Source organism: Salvelinus sp. IW2-2015, linkage group LG19 (assembly GCF_002910315.2).
Source record: "Salvelinus sp. IW2-2015 linkage group LG19, ASM291031v2, whole genome shotgun sequence".
Lineage (NCBI taxonomy): Eukaryota > Metazoa > Chordata > Actinopteri > Salmoniformes > Salmonidae > Salvelinus > Salvelinus sp. IW2-2015.
In genome coordinates, this window is record NC_036859.1 from 17,088,530 (window position 1) to 17,110,744 (window position 22,215).

Below are 22,215 nucleotides of genomic sequence, written 5' to 3' on the forward strand. Positions count from 1 at the left end.
TGCGCTTGTGTGGCCTATCACTTCGAGGTTGAGCCATGGTTGCTCCTAGACATTTCCACTTCACAATAACAGCACTTACAGTTGGCAAACTGACTTATGACAGTGCCACGTTGAAAGCCACTGACCTCTTTAATAAGGCCATTCTACTGCCAATGTTTGTCTATGGAGATTGCATGGATGTGTGCTCGATTTTAGCACACAGCAACYGGTGTGGCTGAAATAGCCGAATCCACTAATTTGAAGGGGCGTCCACATACTTTTGTATATTTAGAATATCTTCATCTCAATAGGCACAAGCCATGAGCTTTAAACAAAATAACTTAGCACAACAAATATTCAGACAAACCCCCTAAGCAATTAGTCCACTGCCTCCTTTCTCTTTGTCCACATCACCATTGTGATCTTTTTAAAAGTCACTCCTCCCACCTCCACTTACTCCATACTTTTTCCTCTGAGACTCCAATGCAAGTCCAAGGTTTCTGAGTTGAACCCACAGTTGGTTTAAGTGTAATAAAATGTATGTCATGTCTGTGGCTCTGAGGCTCTCTGGCTCTCCCCCCCTGGCTTCGCTCACCCCCCTCACCCCATCACCCCTGGCCCTGAAAAAGCCCTGAGTCTGTTCTGACAAGAAGGCCTCTGTGGCTTCCTCTGCAGTGATCTTTACCCCCTCCGGGTCCTGTCCGACTATTTCAGGACGTCCCTGTGATTTGAGAGTGGACTCAACCGTCCACACATGCTTCAGAGAATCGACAGAGGAGGAGAAAAAATAGACAGAGATGGGATGGGGTTGGAGGGATGGAATATTTTGACAGCTAGACTAGCAGGCCTCTGGGAAATCCTACTCTGATGCCTGACTGGAGAGAAAAAACCGAGGCAGGCTCTGATTTAATAATGTTTATTAATGTGTTGAACCTCCACGTACGGAGCAATGCTATGGTGCACTGGCGCTATTCTTGGGGCTATGAAATCTAGTAGGCACCCTTTTATTTGTTGGATTAGTGAATCATTTTCTTGTGTGTCCTTTTCCATCCTTTCATTTGATGTCGATGGGTTCAGATAATGGAAACTATGGCAACGGAAGTCAGGTGCAGTCAGTGGCTGCAGATGAGAGCAGAGGCACACACACGCTGAGCCGTGTCCCAGATGATGCACATTTGAATTTGAACATATATTGACTCAATTCCTGGTATCTGTTTATTTATCACATATTCAATCTTTATGTAGATTAGTGAGAATATAAATCATGCGTGGAGCGCTTTCCTTCAATGGCTTGGCACGTTTGTGTGTGTGTCTCTGTGTTTGCTTTTATGGGTATGTGTGTGTGTGTGTGTGTGTGTGTGTGTGTGTGTGTGTGTGTGTGGGTGCATAAGTGTGTCTGTGTGATCTTATGGGTATGTGAGTGTGCGTCTGTGTGTTATTGCCACTCCGAGAGAGTGTGCGTGTCCACTATATTAGACACGGGGCGTCGACGGGGGTACCCCAGCGTGTGTGTGCCTGGGCTCTGTTCAGAGCTCTCGGCGCCAGCAGGGTGCGCCATTCCAATTTACCCATCAGCCACGAAGGGAGGGGGTAAGAGCACGGGGCATCGCTGTCAGAGATTTCACATTGGAGGGAGGAGATTACCAGTCAGGGGACCCCTGTGTGGAGGTGATGAGGGAGGGAGGCTGCAGGGGCGTAGCATGGGGGACAGAGGCCTGGGAGGGGAGACTCGTCTCAGCGCCACCCTGGAGTCAGTGGACTTTTTGGGAGGGGGGAGAAGGGGGAGGGGGAAGAGGGAGCCAGTGGGCTTTCTTTTTTTATGGGGCGGCTGGGGAGCGTAGAGAGAGTAGCTGCCATGCCAAGCAGCACATCTGCCTGACACCAGGCACCAGGCACAGTGATGACAAGGTGGATGCTAGTCAGGGACTGTCCATCCTCATCCACATCTCTGGATGTTGTGGTGTTGGCTTGATTCTGGTGAACTGCTGTGGTGGATGTCGTGTTTCTCTTTCACCCCAAAATGTGTGACTTAACTGTTTTRCTCTCTCTCCCTCTCTCCCATATCTCTCCCTCTTTTGTTCTCAATTGCACTTGGCCTTGTAGGCTATTAGATCATATTTAAACTCTCAGACTGAGTCCACTGTGGTTCTATATTTGAGTGTCCGCCAACCAACCCAGCCATTCTGTAGCAGTTCAGCCCCAGAGGCTCCACGGTCTGTTGGGGAGACGGGACGTTCCAAACAGCATAACTCCCTCTCTCTTTACACCCTCTCTGCTCCCATTACTTCATTATATCCAGGTGTTTTCCTCTAAGGTTCTTTCTCTTGATGGAAGGAAAATGTAACTGTGAATACATAAGGCAAGATCGAAGGGGAGAGGAAAGAAGTAGGAAGTAGCTGAATATGCTGTGTGAAGCAAATTATGGCCCCATGTAGATTCATCAGTCCTCCCGGCTGGATTAAGGGAGGGCCTTTCTAATGAAGTTCGCCCCGTCAAAATGAAGGGACTAATTCTGATTTAGCTGAGGTAATGAACTTCCCCTCTCCTAGTGAGAACAGCACCATGGGGCGAGAGAGAGAGGGAGCAAGGGAGAGAGAGAGAAAGACAGGACAGGAGAGAGAATAGACTAGACTAGGGACAGATTAGGTAGCGAGAGAGTATGTCTCTCACAGAGCAAGAAAAAAAATGATTATGCAAAACGTCTGTCTCGTATTTGCTGAGATGTATTAAATTTCCAGCGCAGGCGCCTGTGTTATATAAAATGATGCTAATGTCTGGCGGACCCGCTGCGAACGGTGGCTTGCTGGTCCCGAGCATGCGTGGCTGGCCGCTACATGGAGCGTGCTCAGTGGGACTCGCTTTTTCTATTACGGAAAACCTCTAGACACCTGATGATGAATTCTCTCTCACCAAATGTTCCCCTCTCTTTTTTGTGTGGAAAATATGAGCGTTTTTCTAAATGACTTTGGAGAGCCCGGCGAAGTGCTCGGTGCTCTGTGGTCTGCGCCAAGCACAGGGGTAGAGGGGGGTGTGGGGGGTGTAGAGGAGAGAGGAGGGGATGGGGGGGTGGTCCCTCTGCAGCAGGCTAAGGGGGTCAATTAAGGAGAGCACTGATAATTATAAGCTGGCAGAAACGCAGGGGCTGGCTAATTGTACAGTGCTCCATGCCGCGAGCCCAGCCAAGGGGCCTCTCTCCATTTCGCCAGCCCCTCTCTCCAGTCCTCTCTCCTCTCCCGTTCCTTTGTGTGGATGGGCCACATATGACCCCATAGATAGAGCCACACGCCCCTCAGCCTGCACAACGCTACTGCCACAATGAGGCGAGGGAAGAAAGGCTCTTGCATGTGTGTCGTAGTTAACTTTTTACATTCAGGTCACTCACTCTTTTCATGGGTAGAAAGAGAGATTCTTGTTAGATTCATCCCCCCTCTCCCTCCCTTGCTTGCTCTTCTTTGCCTGTTTGTATGATTTGCTTCTGTGTTTTTCTCTCTTCAGAGTCAGAGTCGTGTTATGCTGTGACGCAGGGCTATAGTCCATTTGACCTTTATTTTCTCCTAAAAAGAAAAAGGCCCAGCAGTTTAGAATAGGGCCTGGATGAAGTAAAAGAGAGCAGTTGACTGCAGAATGGTGTTTGTGTGGCTGCAGGGGGTCTAGTGCTCCACTGCCATCCATCTCAGCAGCTAGCCTGCACTGTTTGTCCCCGACGGACCTCCATACCTAGCCTCAAGCTGCAGTGCCTACACATAATTCGTTAACAAGTCTTCTGCTCTGCTCTCCCTTTTGTTGTGGTGGTTTTTTGTGTGTGTTTGCGCAAGCCTCAATGACCTACCAACTATTAATTTGTCCAAGTTATGACATGTGTCTTTCTTGCATTAGGAATGATGGCGAAACTGTAGCTATTTAGCAACAAAGTAGATTGTATAGCCCCTAAGTAGCGTGTAAACTCCAGCTCTTTTTCTCTGGTGTAGTACAGACTAACCTACAGCAGCATCCTTAACTTCAGCTGAATACTGATTAGCTAGAGAGAAAATGCCACATGTCTAATGTCTTCTGACGATTGATTGATTATAGCATGTCTTTGTATGCATTGTAGTAGTCTGTGCATAACCTGTGCATTACCCGTTACCAGGCTATACCTTTGCTACCGTGTCTTCAGACGTTACGCATCTTTATCTCGACGCCAAACCCCTGTCAGTTTGGCAAGTCAGTATGTGCCTGGACCCAGCCACGCGACGGCCATTGGGATGGTACGAGGCATTTAATGTAGGTGGCGTAGATAGAGAGGAAGTGCAGACGAGCTGTGCTCTGTTTAGCACCTACAACGTGCACTGTGCACTGCACACTGCCGTGCGTTCAGGTTCAGTTTCAGCCTGCATCAGACCTGACACTCTCCCAGAGACTGTGTCCCAAATGGCACCCTATTCCCTTCATAGGGCACTACTTTTAACCAGAGCGATATGGGCCCTGGTTTAAAAGTAGGGCARTATAAAGAGAATAGAGGTGCCATTTGGGACACAGACTTGTATCCCCCCTGAAGCCCCCACCCCAATCTCCCCCACTGACATGTCACACCCGACAATCTCACCCCTTGGTTCGGTTCCCTCTGGAGGGTTGGAATAAACGTCACACAGAAATGGCATGAACTTGGGAACCTGACATGAGGTCTGTTTGTCTGCCTGTCTGTGACACCTTGGTTCTCTCTCCTTGTTCTCTCCTCGCAATCTTCCAGATTCCATTATTCTCTCTTTTGTCATGAGTGGGTACTCTTCTCCCCGCTACACATCTCTCCTATATTATTCTTGTTTCCCTCATATATCTGGTATAAAGGTCATTTTATCAGTCCTAACGAGGTAATTAGCTAGCATTTGACCATATTAGGTCATCGTTATCATCATACTTTTATKGTAATGAGGGTGATTTCCAGGATTAGATAGCTTTCCTATAGGGTTTATTCTATAATGTTGTACATAATTGCATGTCCTCCTCTTTAAACTGAGAAGGCAGGAGATAGATATTAGTTATGTTCGCCTCCAGGCGCCAGTTCTCCAATCAGCCTAGGTCCAGTGGGAGCCTGGTCCCTGTGCGGTAGCTAGCTCCCACCTACCAGCTACATCCACATCCCCGCCCCCTTCCTCTTCTCAACGCTCTAATGGGCCTTGTAGTATCTCTAAAATGAACCGAGTTCCACATGAGAAGTGGTTCTATATCTCCAGAGAACACACACACACACCACCGCACAGAGAGGTGGAGTTGATTTGTATTCACCCATAATTCCCTGGGCCTTAATCACTCTGATTTCCCCCCCATTATATGTTAATATATAGTTCCCGMGGAGAGGTAGAGCCAAATAAACCCACCTACTGTTTACAGGCCCTGAGATGTCTACTCTACCATGCTACAGTACCATACACAACCATATAGCTTTTCTCTATATACTAGTATGTCCTCTCAAAACCCAGATGATATCCTTCTCTTGCCTTCTGTCAATTTCTAAATGTATAACAGTCCAAGTATCATTTCTGAGTTTGTAGATGAAAGATGTTTGAACGGAGGATATGTGACTGAGTCTTTCAGAAACAGAAACAGCTGTGGCCCAGTCTGGACTTTGTGGCCTACTGTGTCCTGTATAGTGGAACAAGCCTCCTCCTTTCAGGACAGCGAGTCCCTGCCCATCTTTCACAAACGTCTGAACCCCATCTCAATAAATCCCAAGGCGCCCCCCCAGTATTTTCCTCCTACCACTGACTTTGCTGATAACTACTTTATTGAGGGAAAATATACTTGCAACGATTATGATATGTTATTGTCTCACCTAGCTTTCTTAAGATGAATGCACTAATTGTAAGTCGCTCTGGATAAGAGCGTCTGCTGAATGACTAAAATGGAAATGGTAATGTCATTTTATGCCTGGCAATTTCCTCAGATGTATTCTACTTGTTCTATGTGGCCTATAGTACATTATACAACGGGTGGGTCTAATCCTGGATGCTGAGTTCCAGCCAGTGTCAATTCCACAAGTTACCACCGGCTAAATCTATGATGTTAAAATGCCTATTTACTCTGTTCCATCAGACTGAGCAATCCATTGTCTCATCAGCCCATCCAGGCAATGTATATACTAGATCTACACCGTAAAAAGCATGAAGACATTATCTCCCATTTCGTTTTGGTTTTCAACAGTGGAGATTTGTATAAACCTTGCTGTCTGTCTCTCTGACATTTGCAACATTGTTTTAATATCACAAGGAGCTGTGAAAAAAATATGTTTGAATTTTAAGGAAACGTTCTGTTCAAGTAATGAAATACAGAGAAAATAATGTTTTTTGTCAGATTCCTTAAATGTACTGAGAATARTCCAAAGTTAAGCGACTGTCCTGCACCATTCCCAGAAAGATGTGGGAAGGTTGTAAGCAAAATAACCTTAGGACAACCACGATCTCACCAAGCTCAAATAAACATATGGTTCTCAGAGGGTTACAGTATGTACAAAAAAGTGATCAAATTAAGATCCTATATCTGTACTCTACATACTCATACTGTATATACAAAGCTGTACTATCATTCATGTATAAGTGGTGTAAGCAACACAACTTGGACAGCCAGACAAGATAGCAAGAAAACAAACCCCAGTGTCCCAAACACCCAAACAACCTTCAACAGAACATGAACTTCAGCCTGGTTGCTAAAGACTAAACACAAGAAGAAGAAATAGTACTGTCCTTTTTTAGAAATAGTATTCCACCTCCGTCTCCCTCCTTCCACATGGGAGAGATATTAGGCGTTTGTGTTTTAAGGAGCTGTGAAATACATAAACCATGAGCCTTAGGAGTGCCACCAGGCCCTGTGGATATGCAGATAGGCTTACTTTGCTTGTGTCAGGGACGCTTAGAGGAGCAGGAACAGAGCAGCTCTCATCTAAAGGATTTCTCTTATGAGTGCAGGGGAACAGGGTGGTGGCAGTGGAGGGAGGGACACTCAGGAGAATGGAGGGAGAGGGAGGTGGAAGGAGAGGGAGAGAAAGGGGGAGGGAGGGAGGGAGGGAGAGAGAGAGACAGAGAGAGGGAGGGAGAGAGACAGAGAGAGCTGCCAGTCCCCAGTGGCTCTGTGACTATATCCAGAGTCTGCTCCTGTCGGTGCAGAGTGGGCCGGGGTGGGGGCTCTTGGATGCTCCGTGCTGATTGGACAGCCCTGGGGGAGGCCAGGGGAGCGACAGGAAGTGACCTCACACCGACGAGGGAGCTATAGGGGCGCGCTGGCTGACTTCCTCCCCTGACTCTCACTAAGGAACAGGCTGCCAGTGTGATCCAACCCCTGCTCCCCTGCTGCATACAAACCCGCCCCCCCATACACAGCAACATTACAGGGACTGTCAGTGCGGAACAGACTTGTACACTCCACACTTGTCGTGTGTTCTTTTACACACACACTCACTCTTCACATACACACATACACAAATACACACATACACACTTACACAAATACACACATGCACACTTACACACTTACACGAAAATACACATACACACATGCACACATACACACAGTAGTGAATACTTCTCATACTAACAAGCAAACAAATGTCTTAGATTCACACATACACACACACTCACACTCACCCACACAAACACGCATGCACCCAAGGTCAGACAGTTGGGCAGGTGCAGAGTTATCTGCATAATGAGGCAGGCCAGGTCTCTGAAGGGACAGGAATGTGCTCCAGGATCAAACCATGGCTGCACCTATGGGCACAGGCATGGAGTACTCTGAATACACACACACACACACACACACAAACACACACACACACACACACACAGCCAAGTTGAATGGGGATCAAAGTGGATAGTGATCCAACTCCAACTCTATCGCTATCTTAAACAGGTGCACAAATGATGCACACACATACCCACGCGTGTCTCTTCTTTCGAAAGGGAAGTTCACAAACGACATGATCATCTCCTCTGATTGTTATTTGTACCTATCCATCCACACTGTAAGCCACTGAGCCAGACACACACTGTAAGACAATAGCTCATCCAGACTATGCCAGCTTTAAATGTTTGTTTTGAGGCCTTAGTAGAATTTCCTCATCTGCTTTACAGGGCCAGATGGTTAGGTTATAAGAAGACGGCAGGCCTACAGGAGCATGTGGTGACATACAGCATAAACAGACTCTGTATGTAATACATGAGTAGACTCACCATGTTGCCCTTTTTTCTAGAACAGCCCAGTTCATTGGGTTGTATTTTTCACTCTATACTCTAGTTCAATCTTGAAGTATAGAATAGGCTAGTCACCAAAACAGATTAACAACTTAATTTCTTTGTTACTGTAACACACTTATGAAGTGACTCCACCTCACTTGTAAAGGTTTAAACCAATTTAATTGAACCTGATATTGTAATTTGTTTATTTATGTTATGTTGTAAAGCTTGTTGTAATCGACTGCAGGTTTCAGCAATCCATTGTCTCATCAGCCCATCCAGGCAATTTATATACTAGATCTACACCGTAAAAAGCATGAAGACATTATCTCCCATTTCGTTTTGGTTTTCAACAGTGGAGATTTGTATAAACCTTGCTGTCTGTCTCTCTGACATTTGCAACATTGTTTTAATATCACAAGGAGCTGTGAAAAAAATATGTTTGAATTTTAAGGAAACGTTCTGTTCAAGTAATGAAATACAGAGAAAATAATGTTTTTTGTCAAGTTCCTTAAATGTACTGAGAATATTCCAAAGTTAAGCAACTGTCCTGCACCATTCCCAGAAAGATGTGGGAAGGTTGTAAGCAAAATAACCTAAAACAGATTAACAACTTCATTTCTTTGTTACTGTAACACACTTATGAAGTGACTCCACCTCACTTGTAAAGGTTTAAACCAATTTAATTGAACCTGATATTGTAATTTGTTTATTTATGTTATGTTGTAAAGCTTGTTGTAATCGACTGCAGGTTTCAGAAATTAGTAGATTGTTATAATTTTGCCAAATGTTGTTAGTGGAGTGAACCAGCCCATGTTGTTTAATGTGTGCTTTGAGCAGCGAAACAACAATTGACCATAAAAGTACAAATGGGAAAGTCACTGGCAGTGTGTGGGCTGGGGTTTTAAAACACGGGCATCTAGGTGGATCTGGGTTCAATCTGTTCCCGTTCATCGCAGGCCATTGTTGTTTAGCTGAGCGGCGTTGCCAGATTTGCCCAAGGCCCATCCGGTAACACTCCGCTCTGATCCTCCAGGGCCTGGTATGGCCACAGCTGGTGGATTGTGTGTTTGCACGTCTGGCACCCTGGGCCCATGTTGTGTGCATTGGGCTGTAGAGACTGAAGGATGAGCCCTGGCCCTGGTTGGGCCCCCTGAGACCCTCCTCCCCATATCCCCCACCCCCCTCTAGTTGGCCCCATGCCTAGACCCATACTTCACGGGACAGGGGAACTTTGACAGAGCACAGGCCCAACCCCATGGAGAGTGCACAAGGTTTTTATTGACGTGCAGTTCAGGAGATGGGCAGCTCCGCTCCAAATTGGCTCTGTCGATATCTGAGTCAGCGGATCGTTGTGCAGCAAATGAGCGGTAGGGCAGGTTCAGCGTCTGAACCAACGCCAGTTATTTCAGCTATCAACTGCCTCGTCGGTCCAAGGTAATCTAACGTCTGTAGGAAGACGTGCCACACATTCTAATGTGATGGGGGAATGGAGACACACGCCATTGTCATGGGCAATATCTCACTTTATGTATTAGTTATGACAAATATAGGAGATTTTTATTCTAGGAGAGATGGAGTCAAATTGAAGTGGACAAAAAAGGGATTTTAACAGATTTTTATTCTACTCATCCACAATAATCAGAATAATGTCGCCGGTGGTTATGTAGTGGGTTGCCATGGTGATAACGAAGGGACGTATGTAAAGGTTGATATGGTGACATCTCTGTAATGACCACTTTTTGTGGTCCAATTGAATGCTACTCGTATTGTTTATTATTCGATTTTGATTAGGAAATMAGTCTGTTTCCACGCTTGGCTATTCTTACATTTGTCACTTAATCTGTACATTAGCCTATATGCTTCTTCGTGTATTGCACACTCAACCTAGCACTGCACTACACATTAATTTGCCCAAACCAAGTCGCCCAGAAATTAATTTGTGTGTAAGCCAATCAAAAAGAGCCAAGCTTGCCATGTTCAAAGTGCAAGACCTCTCCTGTGCAATTAGGCCCCCCACTGGCCGTCCAATTTATGCCTGATGGGTCTAGATCACACATTATATTGCTTCTCGTACGAGCCGTGAAAGTCACAGGCAGGAGCCTTTGACACAAATGTGTTGGAGCTAAATGAAATGGGGAAGGAGGAGAAAAGAAAAGGAATAGACTGGATCCCTCTCTGCTGTTGGTGCTCTGATTATTCACTTCTGACTGTCTTATTTGGGGTGTTTTCTTGTTTCTTTCTCCATAGAAGAGGGTCTGAACCATGAGTGTAAGCTCTGCAGTCAGTCATTCGACTCGCCAGCCAAACTCCAATGCCACCTGATCGAGCACAGCTTCGAGGGCATGGGCGGCACCTTCAAGTGTCCTGTCTGCTTCACAGGTGAGTGTGTGTGTGTGTGTGTGTGTGTGTGTGTGTGTGTGTGTGTGCTGTGCGTGTTGCCGCTGTGGCGTGGTTGTGTGTGTGTAATGTATGTATGCAAAGGCCAGTGTTTTCATTAAGCTCATTATGTTGTCTGAAATGGCAAATGGTTTTTCTAATTAAGGCAGTGGGGAACAGGTCGGAGAGGCAAGGGCAGCCAAGGCTGAGAAGCAGTTTTTTATCTGGCATGGCTCCCTTTTTATTTACTCACAGTTGGCCATCTTCAGACCGGACTGACACCTACAGGACTGTCATGCCGAGCAGAAACCAAGAGAGAGAGAGAGAGAGAGGAGAGAGAGAGCAGAGAGAGAGAAGAGAGAGAGAGAGCAGGAGGAGGAGTGGTGTGAAGTGAAGGAGGGAGAATGAAGTGCTAAATTGTGGATGTCGGTGGTGCTGATAGCTGTAATGATCTCATCTGTCTGTGTGCGAGGAGGTGGAAGGACCATGCAAGGACTCCCGGACGAGGAATAAGCCCTCCTTTAAGTATCAAGGGTTAACTATCTCTATAATGAAATCTGCATAAGTCGTTAAGGATTTGTCTTGCCAGCTCCTCGCACTCTTTCTCCCCCTCTCTCAGCTCTTTAGCTGTACTCTTTCTCCCCCCTCTCTCCGAGCTCTTTAGCTGTACTCTTTCTCCCCCCTCTCTCAGCTCTTTTAGCTGTAACTCTTTCTGCCCCCCTCTCTCAGTTCTTTAGCTGTACTCTTTCTCGCCCCTCTCTTCAGCTCTTTAGGCTGTACTCTTTCCTCCCCCCTCTCTCAGCTCGTTTAGCTGTACTCTTTCTCCTCCCCTCTCTCAGCTCTTTTAGCTGTACTCTTTCTCCCCCCTCTCTCAGCTCTTTAGCTGTACTCTTTCTCCCACCCTCTCTCAGCTCTTTAGCTGTACTCTTTCTCCCCCCTCTCTCAGCTCTTTAGCTGTACTCTTCTTCCCCCCTCCTCTCAGCTCTTTAGCTGTACTCTTTCTCCCCCCTCTCTCAGCTCTTTAGCTGTACTCTTTCTCCCCCTGCTCTCAGCTCTTTAGCTGTACTCTTTCTCCCCCTTCCCTCAGCTCTTTTAGCTGTACTCTTTCCTCCCCCCTCTCTCAGCTCTTAGCTGTACTCTTTTCTCCCCCCTCTCTCAGCTCTTTAGCTGTACTCTTCTCTCCCCCTCTCTCCATGACTCTTTACTGGTACTGCTTCTTCTTCACTATTCTCATTCCTCAGCTGTTTACTACTTCACTCTGTTTTGAGCTTTGTGTTCATAATAAATTGTTCATAGACTTGTTCCATCATGTAATGTTTTGAAGTCTCATAATTTTACTGTTTTGTTCATCTTGTTCCCTTCCTCCTCTCTTCTTCGTTCGGTCTTCCCAGCTCTGTCTCTTGTCCTATTGTGCCAGCAGATCCTCACTTAGGGTTCTTTCTCTCTCTTTTCCCTCAGTCTTCTCCACCCCTCCTCTCATCCCCCTCTTCTCTCATTGCTGTTTGCCTTATCTCGCTCTTTTAGCAGGAGCTTATTGATATTTCCTCCCCCCTCCTCCTTCGCTCCCCCACCACGGTCGTCCGTTTAATATCCAGAGCACGCTTTCATCATATGAGCCTTTCTTCACCTGTAGCTTTTGACAGACAGGTGCCCCCTTCTCCCTCTGGTCGCAGTATCGATCCACGGTGGTGGGTGCAGGAGAGGAAGGAAAGCAGAGAGAGAGAGAGAGAGTGAGAGGAGCACACTCCAGGACAGTGGTGGTAGAGGCAGACACACACGAGGTGGGGAACGAGGATAGATGGAGGAGGGAAGTGGTGGACCATGGGGAAGTATAGAGGGAGAGACTGAAAGGCGCTGCTTCTGTTGAGGGAGGGAGGGAGGGGAGGGAGGGAGGGAGGGAGGGAGGAGGGAGGGAGGGAGGGAGGCTGGAGGGAGGAGGAGGAGGGAGGGAGGGAGGGAGGGAGGGGGGGAGGGAGGGCACAATGAGTTGGAAGGCGGTTTGTCGGCTGAGACGCCAGTCTGTCCTTGAAAACGTATTATCCCACTTAAAAGTCTGTATCTAAAATGATCTAAATTTCCGTCTATCCCGGATGAGCGCGATGTTGATGGTGGGAGGGTCCAGGTGACTGTCAGTTGTTCCTCTGAGTTAATTACACTGTAGTCTGATGGCGGTAGAGAACGGACAGAACGGACAGGCCATAAAGGAGCTGGAAGAAAAACATAGATAGAAAGGAAGAAGAAAACTTTGGGGAAAGCTACAGTGCAGCTCTGCAAATTGCAAGTTGTGAATGTAAGATGAAAGGATGAAGGGAGAGAAGAGAAGGAGAAGAGAGCTGGGGAACGGGAGGAGAGGAGAGGGGTCCATAAGCCCCTGGATGATGAGAGACAGCGAGAGAGAGTGAGGCTGACTCTCCCAGGAAAGCTTTGACAGGTTTCAGAAGTGGGGGAGCCTGCAGCTAGAAGTGTCTGCTCTGCCTGCACCCTTAGGAGCGGCTGCGAGGGGTTGCCAGGGAAAATGTGATTGGGAATATTATGAGGGTTAAGACAAAGAAAACAGAAGAAAGTGTTCAGGATGAATGTGTTTCCCCCCCTTATGTCACAGCAGGTAACTGAAAGTCACAAAACTCCAGGATGATCTTTGTCTTTTTCTGACAATAGCAAGTTTATGACAAATAGGTATATTAATTAGCTGGTCCTCCATGAACTGCCAGTCTCTTCTGTAACGATTTTAGAATTATTTTTTTATATATTTTTTAATACATATACAAATATTTAAAAAGCATCACAAAATCAAGTTAATTACCAACAATAAAATAACATCAGTCTCAGAGCACTCACTTCTGTTGCGGCAAATTTAAATGTGTATTATCATGAACTCCTGGGTGTGAAATTAAAAGAGAAGTAAATAGAACAGATAAATACATCAAATAAAAATAAAAAAACAGGATCAACTTTTCCCCTTTACAAACAGCTTAGCATTGGTGTTGTATGTGTAGAGAGGGAGAGAGAGATAGCCTGCAGAGAGCATCATCCACCCTGCCAAAATAAAGATGAGCTGGGGCCTGTGCTGGGGCCTGTAGTAAAGCAGACGTCTGCCATGGCGGAGGCCCCTGAGATCTAATCAGAGTGCTTAATATCCCCCACAGCCAGGAGACCTTGGCCCCTCCGCCCCGCCGCCCAGCCCAGACTGGCCCCAGCCCTGCTCAGCCTCATTCACTCAGTCGGCCTAGACTCACACAGCCAGAAAAGACCACAAAGTTGGATTCCTCGTATTCGCGCACTCTCTCTCTCTCTTTCTCTCACTCGCGCACACACTTGTTTTTTCACTCGCTCTCCCTGTCTTTCACTGTCTCTATCATTCACTCTCTCTTTCTTGCTCTCTCCGTCTCTCTCACTCTCTCTCGACAGACACTCTGCCTGCAATGCTTTCAGCTTTCATTGTACACTTATGCATGATGCCGGTGAATGAATGCTGAGTTATGCATTGATGCCCTAGCTGTGCCAAGCTGATGCAACTTGTGTCTTGTTCAGGGCCGCGGGAAAACGTGTGGCGAGGCGGCATTTGCCACATCACTTTTCAATCAGGTGTGGCAGCGCCATACCACTTTTGATTTAGTTGAATATAATATATTGAGTGTTGAAAGAGGGCATACTAACAACAGTAGCTGCATAGGCAGGTTGGTTGTGCACAATTATGCTGCAAAACAGATAGGGTTGGCTATCTGTAAATTATATTTTTCTCCAATGTTTATTGATAACATAAATACATTTGCAAAATGAGCACTTGTTGTCTCGCGAATACGTAATTACKCTTGTTGGCTAGCTAACTAGCAATTCAWTTTTTTTGCCATATTAGCATTGACATGAAATCAAAAACACCTCAAAACAAACTTTAGCTCACTAGGCTACCTTGACTTTTTCTATCCAACTGGAAATGAATCAATAAACACAATAGCTGACAGACTGTGAGTTCATGTTTTATCAAGCCTACAGTTGCATAGGGCAGGAGGAGTACACCGTGCAAACCTGCAAAAAGCTAACTCAGCCCTGTGAGTTTTATTGTCCAATCCTGTTGCTTTCTCCGTGTCTGTGTATAYGAAACCTCCCTAGACCTCCTTTAAAAATATAATTCATATTAACAAGTACATGGTTGCTGCAGCTCGACAGGGTTTTCATCCTTCCCAAGGCCAGGAGTTTTTCCAGGAGTTTTTTATAAACCATGTCACCTGATTGGAAAAACTCTGGTCCCATCATACCCCATATTCAATCTTTTTACAACAGATGAATTATGTCATACCGTATAAGGTCCGGGGTTTTACCTGGTTAGGTTACTAGATCAGGAAAAACTACGGGCCCCGACATGTTTTGTTTGGCCACACCACTCTGGGAGCTGTGGTGCCACCTCTGGTCTTCTTTGTAGTGGAATTAAAAGACATGTAACCATTGTGACATGAGGAGTAGGAGCTCACCTGACAACTCCTTGGTGTGCTGTACTGTACTRTAGGTACATTGCCTTCAGAAAGTATTCATACCCCTTGACTTATTCCACATTTTGTTWTGTTACAGCCTGAATTCAAAACGGATTGAATAGATTTTTATCCTCACCCATCTACATACAACATCCCAGTGTAGATTTGGCTTTGTGTTTTAGGTTATTGTCCTGCTGAAAGGTGAGTTCATCTCCCAGTGTCTGGTGGAAAGCAGACTGAACCAGGTTTTCCTCTAGGATTTTGCCTGTGCTTAGCTCCATTCRGTTTCTTTTTATCCAGTCCCTCCAACGATTACAGCATACCCATAACATGATGCAGACACCACAATGCTTTAAAATATGGAGAGTGGTACTCAGTAATGTGTTGTACTGGATTTGCCACAAACATAAGACTTTCTATTCAGGGCAAAAAGTTCATTGCTTAGCAATTATTTTTTTCAGTATTACTTTAGTTTCTTGTTGCAGACAGGATGCATGTTTTAGAATATTTATTTTCTGTACAGGCTTCCTTCTTTTCACTCTGTCAATTAGGTTTGTATTGTTGCGTAACCACAATGTTGGTGATCCATCCTCAGTTTTCTCCTATCACAGCATTAAACTCTGTAACTGTTTTACAGTCACAATTGGCCTCATAGTGAAATCCCTGAGCGTTTTCCTTCCTCTCGTAACTGAGTTACGAAGGACACCTGTATCTTTGTAGTGACTGGGTGTATTGATACACCATCCAAGGTGTAATTAATAACTTCACCATACTCAAAGGGATATTCAATGTCTGTGATTAAGTGTTTTACCCATCTACCAATAGGTGCCCTTCTTTGCGAGGCATTGGAAAACCTCCCTGGTRTTTGTGGTTGAATCTGTGTTTGAAATTCACTGCTCGACTGAGYGACCTTACAGATAATTGTATGTATGGGGTATAGAGATTAGGTAGTTATTCAAAAATAATGTTAAACACTATTATTGCACACAGAGTGAGTCCATGCAACTTATTATGTGACTTGTTAAGCACATTTTTACTCCTGAACTTATTTAGGCTTGACATAACAAAGAGGTTGAATACTTATTGACTCAAGACATTTCAACTTTCCATTTTGTATTAATTTGTAAAAGTTTCGAAATACTTTATTCCGCTTTGACATTATGGCTATTGTGTGTAGGCCATTGACAAAAAAATTGAAATTTAATACATTTTAAATTCAGGCTGTAACACAACAAAATGTAGAAAAAGTCAAGGGGTGTGAATACTTTCTGAGGGCACTGGCCAAAAGTTTTGAGAATGACACAAATATTCATTTTCACAAAGTCTGTTGCCTCAGTTTGTATGATGGCAATTTGCATATACTCCAAATTGTTATGAAGAGTGATCAGAGGAATTGCAATTAATTGCAAAGTCCCACTTTGCCATGCAAATGAACTGAATCCCCTCCAAAAATTCCACTGCATTTCAGCCCTGCCACAAAAGGACCAGCTGACATCATGTCAGTGATTCTCTCGTTAACTTCTTACGGCTGAGATCCCGTTAACGGGATCGATATGACAACAGCCAGTGAAAGTGCAGGGCGCCAAATTCAAACAGAAATCTCATAATTAAAATTCTCAAACATACAAGTATTTACACCATTTTAAAGATAAACTTGTTGTTAATCCCACCACAGTGTCCAATTTCAAAAAGGCTTTACGACGAAAGCATACCATGCGATTATGTTAGGTCAGTAGTGACAGAAAAACACAGCCATTTTTCCAGCCAAAGAGAGTCACAAAAAGCAGAAATAGAGATAAAATTAATCACTAACCTTTGATGATTTTCATCAGATGACACTCATAGGACTTCATGTTACACAATACATGTATGTTGTGTTCGATAAAGTTCATATTTATATCCAAAAATCTCAGTTTACATTGGCATGTTATATTCAGTAATGTTTTGCTTCCAAAACATCCGGTGATTTTGCAGAGAGCCACATCAATTTACAGAAATACTCATAATAAACATTGATAAAAGATACAAGTGTTATGCATGGAACTTTAGATAAACTTCTCCTTAACACAGGTGTGAGTGTTGACGAGGACGAGGCTGGAGATCACTCTGTCATGCTGATTGAGTTTGAATAACAGACTGGAAGCTTCAAAAGGAGGGTGGTGCTTGGATCATTGTTCTTCCTCTGTCAACCATGGTTACCGGCAAGGAAACACATGCCATCATCATTGCTTTGCACAAAAAGGGCTTCACAGGCAAGGATATTGCTGCCAGTAAGATTGCACCTAAATCAACCATTTATTGGATCATCAAGAACTTCAAGGAGAGCGGTTCAATTGGTGTGAAGAAGGCTTCAGGGTGCCAAGAAAGTCCAGCAATCGCCAGGACCGTCTCCTAAATTTCATTCAGCTGCGGGATCGGGGCACCACCAGTACAGAGCTTGCTCAGGAATGGCAGCAGGCAGGTGTGAGTGCATCTGCACGCACAGTGAGGCGAAGACTTTTGGAGGATGGCCTTGTGTCAAGAAGGGCAGCAAAGAAGCCACTTCTCTCCAGGAAAAACATCAGGGACAGACTGATATTATGCAAAAGGTACAGGGTTGACTGCTGAGACAGGGTAAAGTCATTTTCTCTGATGAATCCCCTTTCCGATTGTTTGGGGTATCCAGAAAAAAGCTTGTCCGGAGAAGACAAGGTGAGCGCTACCATCAGTCCTGTGTCATGCCAACAGTAAAGCATCCTGAGACCATTCATGTGTGGGGTTACTTCTCAGCCAAGGGAGTGGGCTCACTCACAATTATGCCTAAGAACACAGCCATGAATAAAGAATGGTACCAACACATCTCCGAGAGCAACTTCTCCCAACCATCCAGGACAGTTTGGTGATGAACAATGCCTTTTCCAGCATGATGGAGCACCTTGCCATAAGGCAAAAAGTGATAACTAGGTGGCTCGGGGATCAAAACATCGATATTTTGGGTCCATGGCCAGGAAACTCCCCAGACCTTAATCCCATTGAGAACTTGTGGTCAATCCTCAAGAGGCGGGTGTACAAACAAAACCAACAAATTCTGACAACCAAGTCATTGATTATGCAAGAATGGGCTGCCATCAGTCAGGATGTGGCCCAGAAGTTAATTGACAGCATGCCAGGGCGGATTGCAGAGGTCTTGAAAAATATTGACTCTTTGCATCAACTTCATGTAATTGTCAATAAAAGCCTTTGACACTTATGAAATGCTTGTAATTATACTTCACTATTCCATAGTAACATCTGACAAAAATATCTAAAGACACTGAAGCAGCAAACTTTGTGAAAATTAATATTTGTGTCATTCTCAAAACTTTTGGCCACGACTGTAGATGTACTGTAGGATTTGCAACCCATCCTCCAGATGAAAACGTGTCCAGGGCACAACTTTTGCAGGCGAGAGAAAACATGCTGTCTCGTCTTGTTTTGCTGTAGTGATTTCTCTGCCTCCCAGTCCAAGACAAAATGACAACACACTGTTGTTGGTTTGACATGTTTCTAMGCAGAGCAAACAGACAAAACAACACTATATATACCAAAGTATGTTGACAACCCTTCAAATTAGTGGATTCAGCTATTTCAGTAACACCTGTCAGGTGTATAAAATTGAGCACACAGCCATGCAATCTCCATAGACAACATTGGCAGTAGAATGGCCTTACTGAAGAGCTCASGGACTTTCAACGTGACACCGTCATAGGATGCCACCTTTCCAACAAGTTAGTTCGTCAAATTTCGCCCTGCTAGAGCTGCCCCTGTCAACTGTAAGTGATGTTATTGTGAAGTTGAAACGTCTAGGAACAAKAGCGGCTCTGCCGCGAAGTGGTAGGCCACACAACTCGCAGAATGAGACCGCTGAGTGCTGAAGCGTGTAGCGTGTAAAAATGTCTGTCCTCGGTTGCAACATTCCAAACTGCCTCTGGAAGCACGTCAGCACAAGAACTTTTCATCGGGAGCTTCATAAAATGGGTTTCCATGGCCGAGCAGCCACACACAAGGCTAAGATCACCATGCGCAATGCCAAGCGTCGACTGGAGTGATGTAAAGCTCGCTGCCATTGGACTCTGGAGCACTGAAAATGCGTTCTCTGGAGTGATTAATCACGCTTCACCATCTGGCAGTCCGATTGACCAATCAGGGTTTGGCGGATGCCAGGAGAACGCTACCTGCCCGAATGCATAGTGCCAACTGTAAAGTTTGTTGGGGAAGGAATAATGGTCTCGGGGTGATTTTTATGGTACTTAGTTCCAGTGAAGGGAAATCTTAATGCTACAGCATACAATGACATTCTAGATGGTTCTGTGCTTCCAACTTTGTGGCAACAATTTAGGGAAAGCCCTTTCCTGTTTCAGCATGCAATGCCCCCGTGCACAAAGTGAGGTCCATGCAGAAATTGTTTGTCGAGATCGGTGTGGAAGAACTTGACTGGCATGCACAGAGCCCTGACCTCAACTCCATCCAACACCTTTGCAATGAATTGGAACGCCGACTGCGAGCCAGGCCTAATCGCCCAACATCAGTGCCCGACCTCACTAATGCTCTTATGGCTGAATGGAAGCAATTCCCCACAGCAATGTTCCTACATCTAGTGGAAAGCCTTCGCAGAAGAGTGGAGGATGTTATAGCAGCAGAGGGGGGACCAACTCCATATGAATGCCCATGATTTGGGAATGAGTTGTTCGACGAGCAGATGTCCACATAGTGTATGTCTGCTTGCCTACTTTCTTTTTCCTAAAATATGTGAAAACACAAACAAAGCCGCAATCATTGTAGCCTCTAAGCACGAAGCAGTTATATATTTCCAGCTTTGGATGGCCTTGTGTTGTACTTAACCTTGGGATGAAACAAAGCTGTTGTGAATAGAACATCCAGCTAGAACACTCTGATTTCTTTTCAGAAGTGGGCTATAACCCATAATCATAGCCATAGCGTTGTTTGTTTGTTCATTAGTGTGAGTATGTTCATTTCTGTGTTCAACACTGTGTTTAGTTTAGTCGTGTTCCACGGACAGCTGTCACTGCGATATTAGTAGTCTGTGAGTGTCTGTCACTCTGGATGCGAAACGCTAGCTGCAGATATAAACTTTTATTTCTCAGGTCAGGAGCGTACGTGGCGGCCATCTGGGCGGCCGTCTGCCGTAGCTAAGTGAACCTCGGGCATATACAGCTCAATAATTAATATCAGCTCTCCCAGCTGATTTTGGGACATGTTGATGTTGCCGAGCGCCCCGTGCGCTACAGTAGAGTTCCCGTCAGAGGCGATATAGCTGCAGAAACCCCGAAGTGCTCTCAGATAGACACCTCACCTTTAGCGGCTGCTTTTCACTCCCCTCCCTGCGGCCCTCAGCCCAGGCGGCGCATGCATTAATACAAAAGTTATTTAGCCCCTTTAAGAAATTAAAATGAAGTCCAGCCCCACATGGTCACATTTCGGGAGCGTCCAGACCTCAGAGAGTAGACAGCCGTAACATGCGTCCTTATAGCACAGACTTCTGGGATAACAAATGGCATGTTTGAAGTGCTCTTCGGGAGAACACAGAGATAGAGAGACATACACACACACCCGCTCGCACACCAAGAGAGAGACGTACACACACACACACGTCTCCCTAGTATACTGTACCAACGTGGACTATCTATGGCTTAATTAAGCACAAATGTATGGTATAGATTTATATTTTGTAAGTGCGCGTGTGTGKGTGTGTGTGTTTATATCATAGGGACTGTAGTCTGAGTCTGCATAAATAAATAGTGCCTCTGCATGAATATTTATACTGTCAATATCATTAGCGATGTAGCGTAATGGAGGCCATGTTTTGCACTTGAAGCCATGCCAATTTCTTCTGTGGTTGTTTATTTTCTGGCTTGTTGTCCCAACAAGTAGTTCTAAATAAAGATCCTCATTATTCTCATAACATTATGCGCTCATTCACTGTACCATAGTAGGACGGCCGGGTATGACCACTGTTCAAACCCCAATTATGTGTCAGATATCAAAGTTGCCTTTTTTTGTCTTAGTTACTGACATCATAATCATGTCTTTTTATTGTCAGTACAACACATTCATTTGCCCGTATTTAGCATCTGTTGTCYTTGCCCTTAACCAATATATGTCGGCTGTATAGCAATGACTTTCTGTTCTTTGTTTCTATGTTTCTTATTTAGCCTATATCATTGTGGATTATTTTGCATTTACCCTTATATTCTGATAGCTCCATTTATTCCATTAGCAAAATGTCAGATATTTTACTCAAAGAAGATACTCACTTCCTTTCTCCCCTTTCTCTCTCTCTCCCCTCTCTCCTCTCTCCTCTCTTCTCTCTCTCTGTAGTATTTGTCCAGGCCAGTAAGCTCCAGCAGCACATCTTCTCAGCCCATGGCCAGGAGGATAAGATATACGACTGCTCCCAGTGCCCACAGAAGTTCTTCTTCCAGACAGAGCTACAGGTGAGCCCAAACACAGGCCACGTAGCGGTCACCACCACCATCAAGCACACKCATAAACCTATACACACACTCGTGTGCGTGTACACATGAGCACGCAAACGCCCACGCAGGCACACACACATTTCATTTCGCCTACTGTCTGTCCCGGTTGGGATGGGAGACTCCGACGGAATTACTCCAGTTGGTTTCCAAACTAATTTGTGATCAACCGATACACAATGATTTGATTTGCTTATTAGACCTAAAATATCTGGAATTAGAAGGATTAGGGGAATGTGCTTTTTGGGGAGTAATTACTATACTGTATAGAGGCCGAAACACAGTTGAGTCAATAATATGCCTCCATTTCCCAGCCTCGTAATCACAGAGGAGACACTCATGGCTAAATATGATCTGTTTCCGTAGGGATACCATATCTGCCCTTCAACAAAGTTAGAATTTGGACTCTTATGAACTCTCAACGTTGTAGAGATAATCCGTTTTCGAGCAATCTCTTCCCACTGTCCTCAGAGTACTTGAACAAAACTAAAAGGCCTTATTTTATTTCAGTCTTCATCTGTTGTTTTCAACCAGCTCAATCGTCTTTTGGGGAATTGTGCCCTGGCAGGACATGCCATGTCTTTCCTCGTTTCTGGTACAAATCCCTTGTATCTGAAACATTGTGTGTTGGCGCCTCGTAGTTGAGCACTGAGTACCCTAAAATATACAAAT

The 22,215-nt window shown here is 45.1% G+C and overlaps 1 protein-coding gene across 3 annotated transcripts in view; it reads left to right on the forward strand.

Moving 5' to 3' along the window:
* LOC111979020 (zinc finger protein 521-like) overlaps positions 1–22,215 on the forward strand; it is a 149,028-nt gene that overhangs the window by 109,835 nt on the left and 16,978 nt on the right. For all 3 annotated transcript variants that reach the window (XM_024009298.2, XM_024009300.2, XM_024009299.2), the window contains 2 exon segments: positions 10,434–10,565; positions 21,389–21,504. In XM_024009298.2, the coding sequence (XP_023865066.1) occupies positions 10,434–10,565; positions 21,389–21,504 (248 nt within the window).